Raw genomic sequence first — 14,122 nt, 5'->3', positions numbered from 1 at the left:
GCAAGGGCAGTCAGAGACCCGTGTATGGTGCAATGTCAGTGCACATTAAAATACACCAGATGCTCACCAACGCCCTCCACTCGGGTGCCTCTCATAATGACATTGTGATTGTGGGCCGTAAAACCCCACTTATTTCTAATAACCACACAATAAAATGCTTATTACTGCACTTGTGTCACATCGGGCAATTTCGATGGAGATTGACACTAACCAGAGTCACTTATAATATGAAGTGTTTGGTGTGACTGAAATAATATAAAATGTACTCATTATGTGATGATGTAAGGTGTGGCTGAGTCATGCAAATTACTATGATTTACTAATCAGTACAGAATTCATGAATTAAACTCTCAAGTTAAGTTGCCTGCATATACCATTCACTGTCACACAAAATGATAATTTAGCTTGAGTGTAACAATATGAGTTGGCAGCAACAACATAAGGGGTGAGTCATTTGTTTGCGCCGATGTGGACCTACTCTCGGGTTTCGCTCTCATGAAAAGCAAATGCAACGGCAACAAAATATAGGCACTTCAATGTATATTGTTCGGCGATCCAAGTTGCACGCGGATGCTTTAATGCCCCGCGTGTTGCTCCGAACAGTATGCACCACTCGCACGGTTACTAGAAACACATTAACCTGCACTTTCACCTTTTGCTATCCACTTATCTGCCACGGGCGGAAGATGATGGTGTTTGACGTGACCAGCAAAGAATGTCAGAGCTTGGAATATGCGGCGAGCTTTACTTATCTTTGATGAAGTTGGCAGAACACATTTGCGCACTCTTTTTAGGAATCCAGCTTTCTCGCTGATGGTTGCAATCCAGGTGCCTTTTCTGCCTCTATCTCTTGGGAAACAAAAAGTTTTCAATTGCGATAGTAAATTAACTCCGGATCGCAGGCTCCATCGTGGTCGCGAGTGCTTCATTGGAATAATTCTATCTGCAGAAAGAATCGAAACACAAGCAGCCGCAGCCAGCAGTGCAGGCTAAAACCATGCTAAAACAAGGTAGATAGGAAGTTTTCTAGGGTGCATTTCAGGTGAACGCAAAAATGTTGCCAGAGAACGGCAAACGCTGGTGAAACCGTCCGTAAAGAATCAAAGGGCACTGTCTTTTCTCTGTGGGTGCGTGTGCAGTTGCACTGAATGTTTCTCTTTTCGCAGCCATGCACATAAAAGCACGGTGATGGAGGTGAAATGGAACCGCAACGGCAACTGGCTGCTTACCGCTTCTCGAGACCACCTGCTCAAGCTGTTTGACATCCGCAAGATGAACCAGGAGATGCAGACCTTCCGGGGACACAAAAAGGAGGCGTGCAGTCAGTGGCTTTCATTCCACTCTCCTTCAATTTTGGCCGCACAGCAGAGCTCGGCATTAGACCCAATAATAATGAGAGCTTGAAAAGGCATGTTACTAGCAGTAATTGTGGTGTTCATGCGAACAAAGATAAGTGGACGAAAAGATAACTTGCAACCAGCAGGGACCTTTCAATAACGCGCCCGATGCTCTTCCGACTGAGCTACAACGGTAGTCATCTCATCGTCCACTTGATAGTGTATATACCGTATTTACTCGTGTAATCAAAGCATCTTTGCTTTATTTATTTTTTCTTTTTATTCAAGAAAAGTTCTTGAGGAGGGGTCATTACCTGGGAGAAAAAAGTCATGAGATTTATATCAACAAACATTTTGCGTGACGGTATTAATAAACTTGCTGTCCAACCACTGCTGGCCTGGAATTCAGGGGCAGTACGGCGGAGCCTCTATTTGAAAACTTTGCTCTCTATAAGAGGACATTCTCTTTGTTTCGGCCCGTAAAATGCATAAAAAACCTTTTTTGTAGCTCGAAGCTGTTCTTGTTTGCTCCGGTAACGAATGCTCATGGATCAACGCTGATCACAGTGTCATGCAGCCGCTCGGTTTCCATGCTCCAGTACATGTGCAACCAACTGTAATTTTAAAACTGGCTGTGTAGCTGGCCTACAACTTATTGTGCCCTGTGCAGCAGGTGTCGAATACAGTTTACTATGACAAAGAATGCAGCGGTGCGCACACATTGTGGTGGCGCACACACGTTGTAGGTGCACGTCGCGCTGTCGCCGTAGTAGACGCGACTGTGTCAAGCGCATTGGGCAAGTAAGTGACATGACAATCGAGTCATTGGGTGGACAAGTGACGTCATGTTTTATTGGCTGCCTCACTCTGTGGTGAGTGATGCAAACATGTCATTTTTGTTGGAAGTTTCTTGCCTTTTGCCGTTTTCTCGAATGAGAAATAATTCGCTCGTAACATTTTTGTTTCACAATGTTATGTTATTAGGCTAACTGTAGATGTAATTACTAGTACGTATATCCGACTCACGACTGAAGGCCACGGTCTGCTTCTGTATCTATTTCCAGAGTTTTAATTACTACTCCAATACACAAACAAAATAGGATACAGCCTTTAAGGCAACGCCTGTCTATTCTTCAGCTGTTGGAAATGTTTCGCTTTTTTTTTTATTAACTCCAACCACCCGCAGCGTATACGCTGAACGTAACGATGATATAAAACCAGCCGATTAGTCTTTAAAACAGGTGCGCGCAACTCCTCAGTTGACGAGAAATGCAGCAGTGCTACCTTTCAAAACCAGCAAAACTCTGACATTGCGGACATTTTGAAACCAGCAATATCAAATTTGAGCGAGATATGTAGAGGTTATGAGAAATTAAACGCGTGAGGAGAAGGGTCATCCAGGGCACTAAGCCAGCCTAAGCTCGCAAGGTCAGAAGTTCAAAATCGGTTGGAGGATGGTTTTTTTTTTTTTTCCAAGGGAAAATGGATTTTCAAACAGTCAAAAAAAGAAGGCCAGGCAATTTAAGTGTCAGATGAAGTTGAGAGCTGATAGGTGGTCAGGTGGTATTCTACAGTGCTAAAAAAGTGCACTAGCATTAACACAGCAGCGCAGCATGTAATGACAAAATTCGGTTCGAATGCAGATGCCGGACTATTCCCAATTGTAGATTTGCTTAAAACGCATGACAGAAGGATCCTTTGAAGAAAAAGAGGAGGTCTGGGGTGTGGCCCCACTGGCGACCACCTGCCAGTAATGTACTTCCTCACCAGAGCAAGATTAGCCACCCTGGTGCAGTACTTGGCCACTATCTTCCATGACTACAGCAATTAACCCTTGGCCCTCGCTCCCGAGCAGCTACGAAACAACAGTCCAAGGCGGCAGTCAGACCTGCGAAGCAGTGGAGGGTGCTAAGAATCTATGGGTCTGGACAGGTCGCCATTGGAATGTGAACTTGGCTACCTTCAGCACTACAACGCTATCTAGTGAGGTTGGTCTAGTTGTCCTATTCGAGGAACTAGAGGGTGTTCATTGGGATGTAATAGGGCTAAGTGAAGTTCGGAGGACACGCGAGGCTTATACAGTGCTGAAGAACGGACACGTCCTATGCTACCGTGGATTAGTTGACAGAAAAGAACTAAGGGTGGGGTTTTTTTATACACAAGATTATCACTGGCAACATAGAGGAATACTATAGCATCAGTGAGAGGGTGGCGAGTATTATACTTAAGTTTAACAAAAGGCGCAAGATGAAGGTGGTACGGGCCTACGTGCTTATATGGAGCCATGATAATCCTTTAATGGAGCGCTTCTGTGAAGATGTAGAGTCAGCCATTAATAAAGTAAAGACACAGTATACTATTCTGATGGGGGACATTAATGCCTAAGTAGGCAAGAAACCGGCCAGAAACCATGCAGTATGGGGAATATGACACCGGCTCTATAAATCCTAGAGGGGAGTTATTAGTAGAGTTTGCAGAACATAATAATTTACGGATCTTGAATGCCTTTTCAGAAAACAGGCTAGCCATAACTGGACAGTGCGAAGTCCTAACTGTGAAACTGAACAATAAATAGACTTCATTCTGTGTGCACACCCGAGCATTGTACATTGTACAGGATGTAGAAGTAGTTGGCAAGATCTGATGTAGTGACTATAGAATGGTACGAGCTCGTATTCACTTAGATTCAAAAAAGCAAAGACAAAAACTGATACACAAGAAATTAATTATTGAACTAGCGATGAGATCGAAACTACAGGAATTCAGGGTTCTGAGTCAGAATAGATTGAAGGCACTAAATGCGGTAACTGACATTAGCGTTGATACAATGACCGATAATCTCACTACTATTATCAAAGAGTGTGCAATGGAAGTCAGAAGTACAGTCACTAGACAGGACACTGGCAAACTAGTATCTCAGGAGACGAAAAGTCTTATTAAGAGATGAGAATTTAGGAAAGCCTCAAATGCAACCGGCAAGATAGAGCTAGCTGAGCTTTAAGGTTAATCAATGGGCGTACAGTAGCTGACGTCAGAAGGTATAACTTCGAGGGAATTGAGCAGGCTGTAAAAAGCGGCAGAAGCCCAAAAGCTGCAAATGCAAACTGGTGCATAGGCAAAAATTGGATATTGGAATTGGATATTGGAATTGGAAATTGGGAGGTAATGTCATAACCAATATGGATAAGATAGTCGAGGTGGCGGAGGAGTTCTACAGAGAGTTGTACAGAAGCCAAACCAACCAGGATGATATCGTGAGAAACAATAATAGTCCAGAGGAATTCGACATCCTACCAATAACGACTGGGAAAGTAAGGAAAGCGCTAGAAGGAATGCAAAAAGGCAAAGCTGCTGGTGAGGATAATGGAACAATGGACCTCCTGAAATATAGCGGAAAAATTGTGTTACGAAAATTTGCCACCTTTAAACGAAGTGTCTCTTGACGGGAAGGGTATCAGAATCTCGGAAGAACGCCAACATCATTTTAATTTTTTATTTTATTTATATTTACAAATACTGCTGGCCAGAGGCCAAAGCAGGAGGGGCAAGATAATACAGCTATCATACACATTTCAAAACAACATCAACAATAAAGAGAGTAAAAAGTGGAAAGCGTGACATACTTATACAAAAGCAACAAAAAGAAAGAGTGGGGAGGGAAAAGAGGAAATAGTTGGAATAGTTAGAAAAACAACTTCAAATTTCAGCGTAAATAAGATCGGGAGAGTGAATTCATAAGAAAGGAGACGTCAAGAGCTTGAAAAATTTCAGGCTGATCAGCTTGCTGTCCATTCTCTACAAACTACTTACAAAAATAATAGCCAATAGAACTAGGGCGACATTAGAGTTCAATCAACCAAATTACCAAGCATGATTTTGTACAGGCTACTCCACAATATAGCATATTCATACTATCAATGAGGTAATAGAGAAATGGGCGGAATACAACCAGCTCCTATACATAGCCTTCATAGATTACGTGAAAGCATTTGACTCACTCAGGACATCAGCAGTAATGCGGACACTACGGAATCAAGGCATCGAAGAACCCTACATAAACATACTGTTTGAAACCTACAGCAGATCCACAGCCACCATATTTCTCCATAAAGAAAGAGACAGAATTCCAATAAAGAAGGGTGTAAGGCAGGGAGACATGATCTCTCCAATGCTATTCACAGCATGTTTACAGGAGGTATTCAGGACCCTAGATTGGGAAGAGTTAGGAATAAGAGTTAATGGAGAGTGTCTTAGTAACTTGCAATTTGCTGATGACATTGTCTTGATGAGTAACTCAGGGGACAAGTTACAGCTCATGATTACAGAACTGGACACTGAAAGCAGTAGAGTAAGTCTGAAAATTTATATGCACAAAACTAAAATAATGTGCCACAGCCTAAGCTGCAAACAGTGCTTTGTGATTGGTGGAGAGACGCTAGAAGTAGTAAAGGAATATGTGTACTTGGGACAGGTAGTAACTGCAGAGCCAAACCATGAGAGTGAAATAACTAGACAAATAAGAATGCGATGGAGCATATTCCGCATGCATTCTGAAATAATGACTGGTAGATGGCCACCATCTCTCAAAAGGAAGGCATATAGCAGCTACATCTTGCCAGTACCTACTTGCAGAGCAGAAACCTGGAGGCTTACAAAGAGGGTTCTGCTTAAATTGATGATGATGCAGCGAGTGATAGATAGGAAAATGATACGTGTAACTTTAAGAGACAAGAAAAGAGCAGAGTGGGTTAGGGAAAAAACCGGGGTCAAGGATATCATAGTTCAAATCAAGAAGAATAAATGGAAATAGGCCTGGCATGTAGCGCGTGGGCAGGATAAGCTTTGGTGATAAAGGGTAATTGACTGGATTCTCAGCTGCGCCAGAGTGTGCCAATTGACATTTACTGCGCCATCCTGGTAATGTCAATGGAAATTGCACCAAACTGAGCCAAAGTTGGATTTGGGAACGTTTTTCACTGTCAATAGCCACACCGGCATGTTAAAATGTGTGCAGCTGTGTGCTGCACACATTTCAAAAATGTGTGCAGCCACCAAAATCACAACCACGTATCTAAAATTATTCCACTGAATAAACAATGGTCACAAGTGCATCTCAGCCAATCTTCGATGCTCTACTTGGTGCTGATGCAACTTCTGCTGTGCAAGTCAGCTCAATGGCAAAACGTGCCCTCCGCAGCTAGGGGCTCGTGACTTGTTGTCTAATCGGTATCGTGTAACTGTGGCGGTTATTCATTGGTGGACATCATCCATTCTTGCAACTCAACTGATAGTTCGTTCAAAGAGCCGTGCACGTAACTAAAGCAATTTTTACGAATAACTTCACCCGTGTCGCCGGTGAACACGTGAACGGTGGGAAGGCATCGACCCATTTCTTTAATTTCATTTTATCTATGCATCTTCATTCAGAAGAGCTTTTTCGTAATTCCTTCCACCAGCACATCCGTGTTCGTAATCGCTCTTGCTGTAAATGCCCCTAAAAGACCGTACCTTTTCTAGCTTGTGAGTGCTAGGGTCGAATTCAAATTTTTCGCGTCCTTTTTTAAGAAATGTCACCTCATTAATAAAAGCATCCCTCCTGATCGGAGCAGCCGCAATTATGTTTTAATATGCGCAGCTTTCAGTAGCGGGATTATTGCTGATGGCTCTGGTGTCGGAAGGCTCACTGTGAAGCGGCTACGTCATGTTACACGTCCACCCCCTGTTTTCCAGGGTCAATAGCTGACGGTCAAACAATTGCACTCATTGCTTCACGCTGATTTGTTTTGGGAGGCTGCGTCGCTCGAAGAGTGCGGTCGCTGGTGCTCGCTATTACCATGCATCATGAGACTGCTCGTAAACATTATGTGCTGTTAATGTCTGCTTCGCATTCAAATAACTAACTACATGAAATCGCATCGGCACTTGGAGTGGCCATAGTTCCTTTAAGCAGCGTCATGTTGATTTACGCTACATTGGGCCCAAAAGATCTAATTTGATGTCATCCGCGAGGAGCACTAGCTGTGGGGTAGCCGTTTTGAAGGTCCACGCACTCATCGCACTCACAAAAGATTTGCTGGATGCGCTGTGTTCAATAACCGTATGATGACTTGGATGACTAGAGATCCCCGGAACACCTTTTGCATGCCACTGCTCGCACAGCACAAACAGTGCGTACGTATGGACCTCGGAAATGACGTGACAATGGTGTGGCACCCTTGCGATCAAAGCTCAGTGCACACCCCCTCCAGGAAGCGAAGCACTTTTTGCAGTCTGCTCACATTGAGAGTACAACACATAGAATGGTATACAAGCCGTCTGTGGTATACCTTTTTGTGCATTGACATTAAAGCACTCACTTCCATGAGCAAAAGTAGTTTGATGTAAGGGATAGTTAGATTGAGCTGAGTGGGATATAGTTGGGATGGAATCCAATGCATTGAGGTTCAACATTTATGGTGTTCTTTGGACATGAAGGTGTGGAAAGTGAAATAACTAATTATATAGAGACTTTGTTGTGTCGATATTCAACTGTACACAGTCAAGAACAGAGTGAATACAAAAAACACTGCCCCGCCGCGGTGGTCTAGTGGCTAAGGTACTCGGCTGCTGACCCGCATGTCCCGGGTTCGAATCCCAGCTGCGGCGACTGCATTTCCGATGGAGGCGGAAATGTTGTAGGCCCGTGTGCTCAGATTTGGGTGCACGCTAAAGAACCCCAGGTGGTCGAAATTTCCGGAGCCCTCCACTACGGCATCTCTCATAATCATATGGTGGTTTTGGGACGTTAAACCCCACATATCAAACAAAAAACACTGCCATATGTGGCATACATGTTAGCTGGTATATTGCAATGCCATGGCACATTCACCTTCTAGGCACCAAAGTTCATACATTTGTTTTGAAAAAAAAAAAAAAAAGGAAGAAAGCCTACATTTTTTAACTCTAAATCTGAGACAAATTTATTAGCATTACAGTTAAACCTGCTTATAATGGACCTCTATATATTGAACACCTCGATATAACAAAGTTTTTACATTTCCTGCCATTACCCCATAGAAGCACATGTATTTGCGACCTCTATGTAACAAATTAATGGTGGGAGACATCCTTGATGTTACAAATTTTCGCCACGAACAGTCTACGAATTTCGCCCTGGGTTTTGTCACTTTGGCACGAGAATGCATCTTCCACAGTTGCCACGCCGCTGCCAAAGCCGGCGGCCTTGAGTACGGCGTGCTCGTGGCCCCCGGCGACTCCCACGCGAGAGTGAGCACTCATTATTTCGTGCGTGTGTGCACGAGACAGGCAGGTGGGTCTGCGCCTCATGAACCGGCATTGCCGCTGTTTTTTCTGCCGCAGGTGAATGTGCCCTCCTTCTCTCTCTAAACATAAAAAAATCAATTTTTTTGGTGGCAGTGCCACGCTTTTGGTTTTTTGGTTAGCAGCACATATGTGGGGCTGCACTGCATATGGAGGGCATTTTACCGAATAGAATTCCATGATATTGTCGTTTGCTCTTCATTTTGGATGACATGCGAGCGTCAAGACGTAGTTTCACTGCGTGCGCATGGTGTGACCCCCAATGACGTTCAGCTTAGTGTTTTTTTTAAATGCAGACAACCGTGTCGTCACTACCGTGGGGGATGTCAGATTAAACGTGGATGGAAACTCTCCGAGACCACGGTGACAACGACGGATCCTCAGAGGTGGACTAGTCACATGCTTTCGTTTTGCGCTGCGCCGCAAGTTCGCGGGACTGTAGCCTTCGCGATTAGCCAATTAGCTCTGGCAACCACATAACCGCGTGTTAAATTCAGTGCAGTGACTGCAATAGCAACAAATTGTACTGTCGTACGAAGTATAGCTGGCAGTCTACACTTTTGTATTCCATGTTGCAAAACTACAAAACGCTGGTGTCAGCAAATATTGCCGCTCCGGGGAGAAGTGCTGTTTTCAGTCTCTTTGCTTTGAAAGTGCACTGATGCTTGCCGAGATAGCACGCACGTCAGTGATAGCGATCGCGCCCTTAAAATCAATGCTTATCATTGCTATTCAAGCGACACCCCCCTCCCTGTGTTTTTTCATGTTCGTTCAAGATGGGTGGTTTCTTTTCTGTTTGAGCACTCGACAGCAGTTCTAACGCGCAGGGAGATGTTATCGTATGCGCGCTTCAGGCGATTGAAATGGGCCGGCACATTTGATGGCTCCTTCAGTAACGCTCGCACGCTTTTACTCGCTCATAAAGATTATGATGCGTGGGGGCATGTTATCAATTTCGGCTTGTTATGGAACATGGTGGCGATAGCAAGAACTCATCTAGAGTGTTCATTTAATTTCTACCACAATCATAACTCAGTGTTTTTTGCTAAATAAGTGTTATCTAGTTCTGCATTCAGTTTCCTTTTTGTTTAATGTGTGCATTTATTTTTCTAGTTTTCGCACCAAACCTGCATATAACGAAATTCTCTTTGTAACGAATCTTTCTGGAAATTTGTCAACTTCCTTATATCCAGGTTTAACTGTACCTGGGAAATGAGGCATTTCATTTTGGCAGATGTACAAAATGAAATGCACGGTGCACAGTGAGTGTTGTGGAAAACATGCCCCGGGACGTGCGGAGCATTCCCAAAGAAGTTGTATTCCTCCCGATGAAGCATGCGACTGTAGTGTGGTGGGGAGAGTGCAATGTTTTCGTTGCGGCGGATGTCAGTTTACTTACAAATGCTATGTCCCATGCCATACTGCCCCACCTGCAGAAGAGTGCATTCGTTGGCTTTGGATATACTCTGGGAACAATTTTTCTGAGCCTGCAGCTCTTTTCCAATAAGAACAAAACTGGTTCTGAATACTATATTATAAGGCTGAGAGGTTATGTAACACACGAAAATCAACTAGAAATGTTATGTCAGCGTGTATCATTCATTGAAATGAAGCATTATTTTAAGAAGAGTGTGCCACCAGCAAGTGAAGAGGCTATTCCCGGTACATGCAGGCTTGGCATGGCACCCAATCCACGAGTGCCTGTTCGCCAGTGGTGGTTCTGACGGTGCCATCATGTTCTGGATGGTTGGGTAAGCCACCCTTTCCCTACATCAGATCATTTACAGCATCTTCAAGTGGCCCATTAAAGCACTTACATGGGTGAAAAATGACTTTTACATGAAAGTTCCAAATGAGCTGTACTTAGTGGTGCTCATATATAAAATTTTTGTTTTATGTTTTTTCATGGATAATCATTGCACAAATCAGTAGGATCACAGGCTGTTTATACATGTTTCAAGTGCATGTAGAAATTTTCCTGAGGAAATTTCAGAATTACATAAAGAAACTGTGCAAAAGATAAACCTTATAGCCCCGCAAAATTTATACTACACAAGCCTTCCTTCCCAAGATTAAAATTTCGAATAAACCCCCGTAAACCAAAATACCAGAATGCACAAAGAACATTTTAATGCACGTTAATAAGACACTAATTAGTAGGTACGTCTTCATGCTTGTTTTCTTTTTTTTCTTTGCTTGAAGCGCATCACAGGTATGAAAACGTTAATGCACGGCTCCTCAGTCACCCAATTATACACTTGACCAGAATACTGCTGCAGAAGTGCATGACTTGAGTCTTTTCTTTTTTAACGCTGAGTGGGGTTTTTAGCTTTTATATTATGTTTTACGGTGTCACAAAGGTTGCAAAATCAGCACTTTGCTAGATCATGTTGCTAAAGGGCTGCATTCACACAATATTTAAGGCTTTCCTTGTTTGGGACAATGCCAAGTGCACTTGGTGATGTGCTTGAACTACTGAGCAGCACCCACACAGACATGATTGTGGCCAGTGATGGTCATGACAATCACACATAATAGCACTTTCAACACATGCACTCACTGATTTCCAAACATTGCATAAACAGTCAAGGCCAAATGTCTCACTATGGCCTGGTAGGCACACTGTGCTGACACAACACAACCAACTGCCCCTTGAGGATGTCATAAATGCATGCGAATATGGTTAAGGTAAAAGAAAAAAAAAAACGCATATCCACAGGGTGAATGATAGAGAGTGGGGCGAAGCATCCATCCGTCCATTCGTTCTTGCTTCCGTCTGTCCATGCGTCCGTCAGTGTGACCATTCGTGCGTCCATCCGCCCGTCCATGCGTGCATCTGTTCGTGCATCCGGTCCCTGCAATCATCCATGCATCTGCCCCTCCGTCCGTCCATGCGTCCATCCGTCCGTACAGGCATCTGTCTGTGTGTCCGTTCGTCCATCTAGTCAACACTCCAAGTACCACCATCTTGCATCTTTTCATCATATATGCGTCAGTCTGTGTGACCGTCCATGCGCCCATCCACCCGTCCGTGTGTGTGTCCGTTCCTGTGTCCGCACATCCATCCGTGCGTCCGTCCCTGCGTCCGGCCGTCCGTGTGTCCATCCGTCCGTGCAGCCATCCGTGCTTCCGTCCATGCATTTGTCTGTGTGTCTGTTCGTCCATCTAGTCAACACTCTAAGTACCGCCATCTCGCATCTTTTCATCATATATTCTGCATATAGAAGCACCGCCATCTGCGGACATTCTAAGGACTAAACGAGAGGTGGCACACGCACACTTTTTTATGGCTTGCGCTTCGTGTCTACTTCCCACCTTTAACCTCCTTGAGTTCATGGTATAAACTAGTTCACTGTATTCATGGCACTGCGGCCCAACGCTCGCTAAACCTTTCTAAAACCAAGGAGGTTACGCCCAGCGAGTATAACCTAGCAACCATTTCTTGTCAGGTAGGGCTCAATGTATATGCCAATGGCTGCTAATTGGACATGAGAGACAGGAGAATTTGGCTTTTAATTAACACGCACGCTGCAAATTTTTTATTGTTCAACAACGCACAGGAGAAATCTCCCACCGGTATCACCTTGCAGGTCAAAGCGTAAGACTGGTTACGCATTAAGACTACTACGAGGGACAAACGGGTGCCGCTTTAAGGAGCTTCGCCCTTAAAAAAATGAGGCACTGTGCTGAAATCGACTGGGGAAAGGCACATGTTCTTGCTGGAGAAAAAGGACTGTCATAACGTCTTTATCATAATTCACTTGTGATGCGAAACACCACGCACTCTCAACTGAAACAATAGAAGTCTACCATCAGTGTATGTGTACTGTCTGCATGATATATGCAAGCGTGCATAAGGCAAACTGCTCAAACGCTTTTTCATTTTACTTGTGAAAAGGTTCCCCTGTGGGAGCCAAAACGTTTTTTGTGCATTTAAAATACACTTTGATCGGTGCCTCTTTTTTTTAACCTTCACCATGTCTCATTCCGACCTGACGGGCTTCTGTCAAACGGGTCTAGCAGATTACGCAGAGAGCCACCCACATGGCGTGGATGAGCTGGTAGCTGTCGCCAGGTTGAGGCTGGGGTCGATCTTGCTGACAGTATTCTCAAAAACCGGCATTATGTTGCTAGTGCCATCATGTTGAACTCTGGCTGTATTATTTGTTTCTGCCTTTGGGGGGATAGTGTGTTGCAGTGATTAGCCAGCAGCGACACCGTGGAAGAACCATACAGGCTACGGCTCCATTTTCGTGTTGCAGCTACCTCCCTCACTTTCTGTCCAGCCTGGCAAGATTATTGGGTTGCGGCATCTCTACATTCACAAACCGCTGACTACCCAGGAAAATGGCTGAGTACTCATAACATTGCACCACTCGACGTCGACAGATACCAATGCACATGTGTCATCAGTTTTCTGTGGAGAACAAAGTAAAATAGATAACAAAACCCACACGGTCTCTCATGTGCGTCCGCCTAATTCGGCTCAAAAGCGAAAGTTTCTTTTACGTCGATGTACCAAACCTCTCCCTTGAAAAGCTTTCTGCAACTAACATGGTTTTTTATTGCCTCCAGGATCAGAGACATCCGGCACCTTAGTTTGCTTTGCAAGCCTTGGCACCTTGGACCAAGGAATGATGTTGTCTGGTGGCATCACAAGTTTTGCATCTGTGGCATGATGAAAACGTCATATGATAACGTCATCGTGTGATGCTTATTTTTTGCATCACTTGCATTGATGCCAATGTAGAAAACTGGTCCATTTTCGCACTTGAGGAGGTATTTAAGACTGTCGCCTCAAATGTGGCTGACTGTTGTCCTGCCTGAAAATTACTCCGCCTGTTCTGATTTATCTACCTGCGAGTGGTGCTTCTGCAGCTGAACATTTTTGCCAGGTTTAATTCCTAGATGCCAGTCTGTCTTTTCTTGTAATTCGAAGTTTCTCCTGCCCTTTTTTTTGTTTCTATTAGCTAAGCGAAGCGCTTCTAATACTTCATCTCACAGAGGAGACAGGGGCATGGTACTCTCCACTGTCATAGCACACCAGGATGACACGGCAGGGTTTGTCGGCTCTCCATCATTGCACCAAAAAACACTCATGACATTATCATATTGTATCACATACAATGCAACAGTACATTATAATGTACCAACTCGGCCAATCTGCAGTACTCAAAATAGGTTGTCAACAGAGATGGATTTGTTAATCCAAGATGCAGCACAGTGCGTTAATCACGGGCTTGCAGACCTACAGGAAAACTTCACAAGACCGACCGAGCGTATAGTTGTCGTTGCAGCTACGATGATAACTCAAAAGACAGAAGCCAAGTGCACAGGATGCCTGCCAGAGTAGCGGGTCAACCTCTCGTGCAGGCCTGAGAGCATCTGACGTGGCAAGCCAGCGGCAGACAGAAGCATGCTCGTGGCAGAGGGGTCTCCCGCTGGCAGCCAATAAGGACAGGTGA

At 44.3% G+C, this 14,122-nt stretch overlaps 1 protein-coding gene across 6 annotated transcripts in view; it reads left to right on the top strand.

Annotated features, from left to right (window-relative positions):
• The window catches only part of LOC119167658 (WD repeat domain 33), a 325,197-nt gene that overhangs the window by 174,805 nt on the left and 136,270 nt on the right, over positions 1 to 14,122 (top strand). For all 6 annotated transcript variants that reach the window (XM_037419187.2, XM_037419193.2, XM_075891074.1 and 3 more), the window contains exons 9-10: positions 1,167 to 1,321; positions 10,330 to 10,408. In XM_037419187.2, the coding sequence (XP_037275084.1) occupies positions 1,167 to 1,321; positions 10,330 to 10,408 (234 nt within the window). The remainder of the gene's footprint in view (positions 1 to 1,166; positions 1,322 to 10,329; positions 10,409 to 14,122) is intronic.

The sequence above is a fragment of the Rhipicephalus microplus genome, chromosome 3 (assembly GCF_043290135.1).
Source record: "Rhipicephalus microplus isolate Deutch F79 chromosome 3, USDA_Rmic, whole genome shotgun sequence".
Taxonomy (NCBI): Eukaryota; Metazoa; Arthropoda; class Arachnida; order Ixodida; family Ixodidae; genus Rhipicephalus; species Rhipicephalus microplus.
This window is presented reverse-complemented; position numbering and strand designations above follow the sequence as displayed.